The 10054-nt window shown below is 52.6% G+C and overlaps 1 protein-coding gene across 1 annotated transcript in view; it reads right to left on the reverse strand.

Moving 5' to 3' along the window:
- LOC104502287 (chromosome unknown open reading frame, human C17orf104) overlaps positions 1 to 10054 on the reverse strand; it is a gene marked incomplete at its 5' end in the record, with an annotated part of 18357 nt that overhangs the window by 7070 nt on the left and 1233 nt on the right. Inside the window, 5 exons of the mRNA XM_010146243.1 lie at positions 540 to 720; positions 4488 to 4622; positions 6129 to 7986; positions 9445 to 9546; positions 9669 to 9832. Of these exons, the coding sequence (XP_010144545.1) occupies positions 540 to 720; positions 4488 to 4622; positions 6129 to 7986; positions 9445 to 9546; positions 9669 to 9832 (2440 nt within the window). The remainder of the gene's footprint in view (positions 1 to 539; positions 721 to 4487; positions 4623 to 6128; positions 7987 to 9444; positions 9547 to 9668; positions 9833 to 10054) is intronic.

Genomic DNA, 10054 nt, shown 5'->3' on the forward strand with positions numbered 1-10054 from the left:
CAGGAATTCCTTCCGACTCTCGTCTGAGGGAGAAGGGAAGAGGCACGAGGAAAGGTTGAGCTGAACATGCTGTGTATTTTGGATACTGTTAAAAACAAACCTGCTCTGACCAGTGTGTGTTTGTGCACCCATTCATGTTTCACATCAGCCTTTAGCAGAACCTGATGAAGAGGAAACCCAGCGCAACGCGAGGCCAGCTTGGTCTGTCTGCAGGTTCCGCAGACAGCAAGGAAGTTCTACACCACCATAAGGAGTGTGAGGACAGGGAGAAGAAGCAACAGCTTAACCCCATCTCCTGCCCCAAATGGTGTTACAGAACCATCCCACCACCTGTCATCAGTTATTAATGGCATAAACACGCTCCCCGTTGACTGAACCCACTTCTCTCAGTGTCCTCTGCCTTTCCCAAAGCTTTAAACACTGAAAAAGAAATCAAAACTTTAACACCAAACCCCTCACACTTATTTTTTTTTCCACAGACTTGCAGTACATGTCAAATCTCTCAGCCCCCCCGCAGAAGTACGTGAGCACAGTGGTACCTCTGTCATCCTGGCTGCGGGGAGCTCCTTGTCTCTGCCGGTTTGAAGTGTTGACAATCTCCTCTTTCCTGCGGGACTGCACGACGTGAATTACCTCCAGGTGTTTGTCGAGAGCAGTGGAAATGTTGGCGTGCAGGGGACAGCTACTCAGGCGCTCCATTTTCCCCAGTAAAGTCACAACCTAGGGAACATTTCAGAGGTTAGAGGAGATCAGACCGTACTCATCCAGACTTAGGAGAATGTTAACTAGATGAGGAAGGACAAATGAAAAATGACGATTATTTTCTTTCGAGGACCGTTGGTAAGCTGTAGCTGAAGGAGTTTTAATTTCTCACCTAGGACGATGACTTCTCCAGAACCGAAGCAGTGGAACAGCTGGGTGTGCCCAGCATGGCAGCAAAGCTAAACCAGCCCAGTAAACTGGACACCCAGTTCATCATGGACACGTACAGCTCTGAGACACCCACATCACAGGAGGTGGCTCCGTGACAACGTGTGTTCCTCTGAGTCAAGGCCCCTGTGGTCTTCCCTTCCACCAGCACCACTGCAGTTACCCCAGTGAAAACCAGTCCTGCCCAGACCAGCCACTGTTCACCCCGGTGCTTCCTTGTGCACAGCATCGGGAAAGCCACTGTCTTGGTCTGGGCGGGCTGTGGAACCACACGCATGGGCTGACGTTCGGGGCAGACACTCGACACCAAAGTTGCTCTTTCAGAGAACGTTGAGCACCCAGAAATAACTTGGTTTTGTTTAGTTAATTGAAAACCTGCATCTTTGTTGTCATGTTTATCTGACAACAGTCACGTTATGATGAATTTCTACTTGGTGAGTGACTCCTCAACCAGTTCACAGACCACTGAAAATACGACTAATAATTCCAAAGCTCTCACGTTCATCAGGCAACAGCTACAACTCACGCCTTGTAAATGAGCCTGACGAGTCATGGTTACACAGAGGTTAAAAATAAGAAACAGAGGGGCTGGGAGCCTGGTGCAAAGTGAAATAGTGTGGTCATCAGGAAGAGGGAAGCGATTGTCCCCCTGGACTGGGGAGGCCACCCCTTGACTCCTGGGCTCAGTTTGTCCCCTCACTGCCAGAAGGACATGGAGGGGCTGGAGCGTGTCCAGAGAAGGGCAGAGGAGCTGGGGCAGGGTCTGGAGCACAATGTGCTGAGGAGCGGCTGAGGGACCTGGTGGGGCTGAGCCTGGAGCAAAGGAGGCTCCGGGGAGACCTTCTGGCTCTGACAACTCCCTGACAGGAGGGTGCAGCGAGGTGGGGGTCGGTCTCTGCTCCCCAGGAACAAGTGACAGCACAAGAGGAACCGGCCTCTGGTTGTTGCAGGGGAGGCTGAAGTTGGGTGTTAGGAGAAATTTCTTTACAGAGAGGGTTGTCAGGCATTGGGACAGGCTGCCCAAGGCAGTGGTGGAGTCCCCATCCCTGCAGGGGTTTAACAGACTGCAGATCTGGTGCTGAGGGACACGGTTTAGGGCCCCTGGCAGTGCAGGGTGAACGGTTGGACTCAATGATCTTAAAGGTCTTTTCCAGCCAGGAGATTCTGTGAAGTTCCTGATGTCTCCTCGCACCAGAACGACTGCAGGCTCCCCTGGGAAAGGACGGGTGGCTAACAAAGCCCTGGAATTGGGACAATGTGCCCAACCTGCCCCAAGTGTCCTCCAAGCAGGCTGCTGGCCAAGACCGGGAGTTTGGTAACCGCACCCACCAGAGCAGAGGGAGGAGAGCAGAGCAGCCACTCCTTGCCAGGGCTCAGGGGAGAGCGGACAGGAAGGAGCAAGCTCCCACTGCTGGGCTCGTCCTGCCCTCCCTTAGGTCCAACAAAAGCCTCAGGGGTGGGAAACAAACCGCAGGCAGGAATAAACAGCCCAAGTTACGGTGACAGCAGCACCGACCAATGAACTCCAGAAGTTACATTTCACATTTGTACAGAAACCGAGAGCTTGAAGAAAAGGGAAGGGAGAACTTCACGCCAACAGCTGAGGACTCAGTCACTGGGACAGGGAAGTGAAGTCAGTAAAAGTCACTGGAATTGCTCCTGATGAACAGGCCAGAGCTTAAGGAGCGCACAGTGTGATTACGCAGCAAGTGAAACGAAGGACGATGAACGCGATGGTCGTTTCCTGGTCTGACTCCATTGTACGTCCACATCCACAAAGGGACCTAATGGTCTGAGACCTGGTTCCCAGGTGCCCTAGCCTCAGCCCATGGGATCTGCGCCTGCCCATTCAATGCCTGCCTGGTTGGTACCGAGCCTGGGAGAAGTGCCAGGTGTCTGCGAGCAGAATGCAGAGGTCAGCGAAGCTGGGCTGCCCCAGCAACCCAGCGGGAACCGCTGAAAGCTCCAGTGCTCGCTTTCCCACCCCCCTGGGTTTTCCAGCTCATCCTGACTCCAAGAGACTCCTTCCACTCACGACTGGAGGCAATCGCTAAACCTGCCCAGCTCCAAGCAACCACGGCACCCTCCGGTCACAGCGGAGCCGTGCACCTACATCTCCCCAGACACAAGGGAGACGAGATGCTGCCTGAGAGAGAAGACCCTGGTTTGAAGTTTGTTCTTTGACAACTAAGTTTTAAGAGCTCCTGAGGACACTGTGAAGTGAGCTGCTGTCACCTCTCCATCAGCCATGTTTTCGTCTGGAACTGAAAACAACCACAAGTGGAAGCCTCAAAGAAGAAAACCAAAGTCAAGTGTGTGACCACCAAGAGGATTTAGCTGTGAAGCGTGAATCCCAGCCTCACCAGCTGCCAGCTGCGCTGTTACACAGGTTCTCTTTGGCTGTCACGGAGCTTTTTGCTGTTCGAGTGCAGGTTAACAGCCCCATTGGGCTTCTCAGCATCCTTAAACTACTGCTCAGTTGCCACCTAACAAGTGTTTGAGGTTCTGCACCAGATGTTTGGTTCCTCAAATAGCTAGAGAAGATTAAGAGCGTTTTTAGATGCAGTTTTAGAGCGCTGGGATGAGGCCAGGCGAGCCCTCTGCAAGTGGAAGCTTCCCAGCAGTTGCCCGGGACAGACTGCAGCAGGCAGGGAGCAGATGTGGCTCCACCGCGTATTTCCCCTGAGCGAGACTGGTGGGAAAAGGAGCGGCTGGTAAAGAGCTGCTGCTTCGTACCAGTGCTGCCCTGGAGCATCTAAGCTCAGCAGCACCAGTTCCTCCCAGAACCAGCATTTCTCAGAGCAGCTGCTGCCTTTAACCCCATTTCCCCTCACAGGGGCCGGCTTCAGCCCTGCGCTTCCAGCCCACCTTCCTCCCTCTCCTGCAGCAGGAGCATCCTGGCCCTGCCCTCAGCCTCAGGACAGCCGGATCAGGCCCTCGCTGTTCCGCTGCCAGTACTCGCCTCCTCCCTCCATGCTCCCCCGCAATTCTGCGCTGGGTGCTGCCCCACGGAGCAGCACAATGGTGCATGCTGGCACCATCGCTTGGCTGCTCAGAGGACACCAGTCACACTCCCCTACAGGGTATGGCTGTTTGGCTTAAGCAGCAAACTAAAATTCAGGCTGGAGTTGCATCAAATAACCCTTCTGCATTAAAAAAATACAAGATTTTCAAGCAAATATATACCAAAGTCTTACAAACATTAACTAAACTCGTATCTACAGGGAACATTTCTCTGCTGAGCTGCTCAGAACAGCGGAGCTCAAAGCACAGGCTGGCACCTCGCGCATGCTCCTGCCCCAGAGCCCGCATCCCCGGCACAGGTGGTGGTGAACGTGAGCCGGCGCCGCTCAGTGGGTTCCCTGGAAACAGCGGCAGCGCAGCCGGAGCTGTGGGAATTCCAGCAGGGACTGCGGAGATGTTCTTTCCTGCTTAAGAACAAAGCTATTTTGGGGAGAGCTGCTCTGATCATCTGACATCTCTCAGACTGTTCTCCAAGGGCTGTGCGAGAACTTCAATAGATTATTACAATTTTTTTTTAAAGTCCTACAACTCACTCTGGCTTGTTCCCGCAGCTGATCCACAATTAAGCGATCAACTCTTGATGGGTTCGATGGCAGCCTTGGAATTGGAGTGTTGTTGGCACTGGAAACCTTTTTCCCTTGGAAATTCTTCGCAAGATTTGATTCAGTCTGCAGGAAAACAAAAGAACAGCTCCCTAAGAACGTAAGCTGCAAAACGGGTTATTGCAGAACCAGGACAAAACCACCAGATGTGTGACTTTTTAAATTATATGCTTTTTTAAAGCAGATAATGAGGATCCAGGCCTTCGGGACGGACAATCACCTGTCGCGAGGGAACAAGCGCCTTACTCACAGTGGCTCAGCTGCAGGTGCTGCGGGAGCCGTGTCCCCTCACGCTAATTCTGTCGGTAAATCAAATGGAGGTGAGGCGGAATTACAAGGCAAGAGTGAGCAAACAGATGTGGCCCTCACCCCCCAACATGAAAATAAACTCCCAGAGTCAGTGATTAGCTCCATTCTCTCAGTCCAGCTGCAGACAGCTGGGGTTGTGTTGGGAAAATGAAACCACGTTTTAGCCACTAGAAAATTTCTCTGAACCCCGACTGCCAGATTTCGAACATCAGTGTCTCTCACCCCACTGTCACGTCGCTCTGGAAGGTGGGTGATGACACCCAGCCAAATCTGCTTTAAAATTGCATCTCTGAGATTGTCTTGTGATAGTCCACGCAAAGCTGCAGCCTCCTCTTCCCCACCCTCCCCTTTGCAGCACGGGTCAACTCCTCCTCTTTCACACTTTCCTATGCCAGCCTTTACCCCAGCCCCCCCTTCTCGCGTCCAGCTCATTGTCCCCTGACCCCTCTGGGCAGGAAACACCCTGGCGAACCCCCCACCCCGGGCTACAGCCCCTCATGATTCTGTTCCTTTGGCCTGGCAGAGCATCCGCAGAGAAGCTGGCAGCCAAACAGCCCGGCCCCACGATCTCCAGCTGGATTTGGTCAGAAATCCTCTCAAAGTCTCCAATTCAGATCGCTTCTGGATTCCAGCACCAGCTAAATGGGTGAAATTCAGACAGCTTTCAGGCTCCAGGGCAGCCTGCAGCACTCCCACTGACAGCCAAAAGGGCAACACTCTCGGAGGGGCTTCGTACAGAACCACCTGAACCCTTTGGTTCATGGGTTTTAATATCACCCTTTCTTCAGCCTCTGTTTCTGGGGAAAAAAAAAGAGTCCCTTCAAATGCATCTTGGGAGGTGAGAACTCACTGGAAGAACAAGAAGTGCAGGGACTCAAATATCTAATTCTTGAAAGGATTTGAGTTTAGTCCCAGATAATGACTGGATTTGGGGTCAAAGTTTCCAGATCCACAGTATCTCCTGTATTAAAAACCAGCGAGACATGGTTTTGTCCCTCATAGACCCTCCTTCAGCCCCAGCTGAGACTGACAAAGTCACTCAGTTCCTGCTTTAAGAGCAACATCCAACCCAACAGCAGTGATGCTCCCAACCAGGAACATCCAATTCCAGCCCAGGTGCACCAGGGAGCAAACCCGGCAGTCCCTTCAGCATCTGGGCTCGTACCGGTGAGAAGCACCCATCCCCTCCACCTGCTCCGAGGAGAACAAGATCTACATCAAAACTGTGATACACTGGTTTAATTTATATTATTTTTTTTCTACCTTTTTTCTCTCCTTCTCCAAAGCTCTCCACTGCTCGTAACACTCCTCCAGCCTCACGTGGAGCTTGCTGGCAGGCCCAGGGTGGATTTTAACTTGCCTCGGCAACCCAAACACTGGCACAAAGCCAGGCAAAGAGCTGTTGCCAGGCACGTTATCGTTAAGGTAAGGGTAGAAACGTTTTAAATCATCACGGGAGAACAAGTCCTGAGGCTCCATCAGCGGGACGATGGTGCGGCCAAGCAAGTGAGCCGACCTCACGGGGAACACACTGGAGCCAAGCTGCTGGTTACGCCTGAAGTCGCCCACGAGGCAGCTGCTGGAGAGGCCGGGAGCCTGCGGGCAGGTCGCGGGGGTGACGGCGTTGCTGTCCCCGCTCCCCTGCCTGAGCCTGAACTGGCTCTGGGACTCCACAAAATCTTGGTACAGGCTCTGCAACAGCCCCTCCGTGTGTTTCTGTCCTTCCAGATCATAACGCTCCCGCTGGGGCTTCAGCTGGAAACGGTGTTTGTTCACGTTTTCCATGACCCCGAGCTGCAGAGCTGAGTAACTGTCACATAATCCATTCGGCTGCTTTAATTTCTTTTCACTTAAATACTCGATGAAGTTCTCCTCTCCGCCCCGAACCAGCGCTTCCACGCAAGCAGCGGAGCGAGCTCGTTCCGCTGCGTTATGGCCAAATTCTAGACTTGAAAAAAGTGAAGGATTATCTTGACAGTACTTGTGAAATAAATTAATATTGAAAGGGAAATTTGAAGACGATAACTGCAAAAAATCATTAGAGTGGCTGGAACCTTTGGGAAAAGGAGGGAAACGATTGTTCGGTTTCAGCAAAGGACTCGGGTTCTGAAACGGGGTAGGAGCCGCGGGTTTGGGCTGAAGGTTCATCCAGGCTGGCCTCACACTGGCACCTCCCAAAGGGTTCTCTGCGTCTGGCAGCAATGGGAGCGATTTACAGTACTCGGAATTCTGGAGGTCGGACTTGGAAAACTGCTGCTTCTCCACCCTGGTTGCACAGTCGCTATTCCCTGGACAAGCTGTGAAAGGTTTTAGTCCGTATTCAAATTTCTGCCCCAAATCGGTGCAGAATGAAGCTTCATTTGCAAATTGTTTCTCTGACACAAGTCCCACGGCCTTGGGAAACACAAAGTTTTGCTGATCTGAAATTCTATCTTCTATTTTTTTCTGAGTTCCTGATTTAACTTGAAATAATTTAGTGTAGGGCTCTGTATCCAGGGATGGCACCTCAGCGGTTCCGTTGACTAACTTGGACTCCTGAAGGCCGCAGCTGGGGCTCTTGCTCGGCTTTGCTTTACCAGCATGAGGATACTCCGCGTACCGACAATAATCCACGTTGTCGTTGTATCTCTGGAACTGCAGAGGAAACGTTTCTGCCCGCTTCTGGTGTGACTGCGCATCCGCTCCTTTGGGAGCCACCTTCTCCCTTCCGTAAGAATAAGCATCGGCTGCCGAGTCTTTGATGGCCTCTGGATACCCGCCCTGGGCCGTAAAGGTGGTCTTTCCGAATGGGTAGCTCTGGTACACGGGCGCCGCCTTCACGTTCTCGTTAGTCTGCACGTTGCAGCAGTTGGCGTGATCGCTCCTGGACAGGTACAGACTCTGCTCCTCCAGGTCGATGCTGGTAAATCTGCGGTAACACTCGTCTCCCTTTTCCTGGGACACCAGATTACCACTCTGCGGGTATGGTTTTTCGGCAGCCGATATGGATTCACTGCTATAAAAACCCTGCTGCGAGGCAACTCCCACCACTGGCCTTTTAGCTTCTGGCACCAGGTCATGGTGGTCTGCGATTCTGGTCGCGTTCATGGGCCACGCTGACTTCAAGCTGGAAGGACAACTCCTTGAAAAAATGGAGATACAAGGTTAGACTCGTATCCACGGGCTCTGCTGCCACCTCTGAATGCAGAAACAGGTTTAAAACACCAATTCTCCCCCAATTATTTTTCTCGATTGATTCAAGGCTCTTACTCCACTCCCGACCACTACCGTTGTCATTACGGTTTCCCACAACTACGTGAGAAAACTGACTCTGGCTTGTCCCACCCGCCGTCTGCCTCAGGAGCTCCCTACAACGTCTCCAAGCTGCATTGATGTGCTCATACCAAAGCAGGGTCAGGCAATGCCACCGAGCGGTTTACTACCTGTCACCACCACAATACTCCGGGTTAAGCAACCAGTTAAGAGAAGTCAATTTCCCAAACCACCGCGACCGTTCCAAGCCGTGTCCAGGCACTCCAGGCCAACCCCTGCTCTACAACCTCTCTTATCACGCAGCATCGCCTGGCTTTACGCTGCAGGTAACCGGGAATCAGCATCTCAGCACGTTTCCCCTCCTTCCACTAATGACCACGGATTAACACGGGACAATCAATCACCGACTGTCAGGGAAAACTGTGAACAGACCACGTGAAAAACAGAATCGTGGCTGGAAGCCACTGCCCGGTCTGGCTATACTGGAAACAGAAACCCAGCCTCTGCCTGCAGCAGTGGAACCGGTAAGCTGCTCTTGATCCAGACTGACTCTCTCTAAGGTTTTCCCTCACTTCAGCACACAGAGAACTCTCTGGAATTGTTTGGGAGGACAGAAGGAAGGAGGGGTGCCTGGCCAGGGATCCTGGAGAGCTGGGTACCCGCTCCTGTCCCTTGGAGCTGGAACACCCAGGGTCAGGGAGAGGACCGCGAGCTCTCTGGGTATCTCGGGAATCCGAGTCCTCTGTGTCAGGTTATCATGACTACCAATAGTTTCTTCTGCTGCTGGAACACAGGAGTGAGAAATCCAACATTCTGATATGCAAATATTGCTTAGGGAGCACCGACATCCAGAAACATTCAGGGTGCGTGGAATTGTCTCCTGCCCACTCAGAAACTGCGAAAGCATGTGATTCCACGTGCAAAAGGGTACAACCGCACGTTCTGCATATTCTTTCTGCAAACAGAAATTAATTAAGAAAGAAACCTCGACTCTGATTTCAATAAAAAGCAGAGAGGCCAAGGCTGACACCCAAGGAGATGCATCCGAGTGCAGCAGTTCTGCAGTACTTACAACAGCTTCTTTATATCATGCCCGTTAAAAAGTTCTGTAAATACTGGAAGCCAGAAGCCACCCTGTGATGCGAGTACCTAGAGAAAGGCTCTCCCCCACCACAGACAAGTGTTAGAAGACGAGAGGGAAGGGAAACGCCAAGAGCCCCAGGAGCTGCCAGCAGCAGCGGAGCTGCCTGGGAGTGTGCCGACGGGAGAGGAGCAGGGCAGCTCCTGTCTGTGGAAGCGAACGCCAGCAGCGTGGCAACTCACTCACCCCTCAGCGCGGCACAGCTGCGGCTTCTCCTGCTCCTCCAAGATGTTCGACACCAGCCCGTACAAATCTGTTTCACTGCCATAGTCGTTCCTTTCAGGCTGGCTCCTGAAAGCATCTGAGTGTTAATTAGAACAACTGCTGCATTCAAAACACTTTGCCAGTTAAATTAAACAAAACTATGCAATCCAGCCACTCCCCCTCCGCTCCCTCTCCTCGAAGGGCACTACCTGGCCTTCACGGGAAGCTGCGGAGGGGCAGCAGGCTGCTTGCTGTCGTCCCCGCAGGTGGACCACGGCAGGTACAGGAGGGAAGGGTCCACAGGCGCAGAGAAGTCGGGCATTGAGAGGGAAGAACCGTAGCTCTGAGGCAGCTCTAGATTCTCTTCATTCTATGTTTTACATACGATAAAAACATTGATTTTAATATTAAACACGTCCAACTGTCACTCCATCATCCTGCGTGGTTCAAGTGAGCTCAGCCTCACACTAACGAGGGCACGAGAAGCAAAGCCGGGCACACGCTCCTGGCACACGGCTATGGGCAGCTCCTGCAGGTCACGACTGCCCAGTGCCTACAGGCACAGAGGGAACATTACTGCTGTCAGCCTGCC

The sequence above is a fragment of the Buceros rhinoceros genome, unplaced genomic scaffold (assembly GCF_000710305.1).
Source record: "Buceros rhinoceros silvestris isolate BGI_N320 unplaced genomic scaffold, ASM71030v1 scaffold19962, whole genome shotgun sequence".
Taxonomy (NCBI): domain Eukaryota; kingdom Metazoa; phylum Chordata; class Aves; order Bucerotiformes; family Bucerotidae; genus Buceros; species Buceros rhinoceros.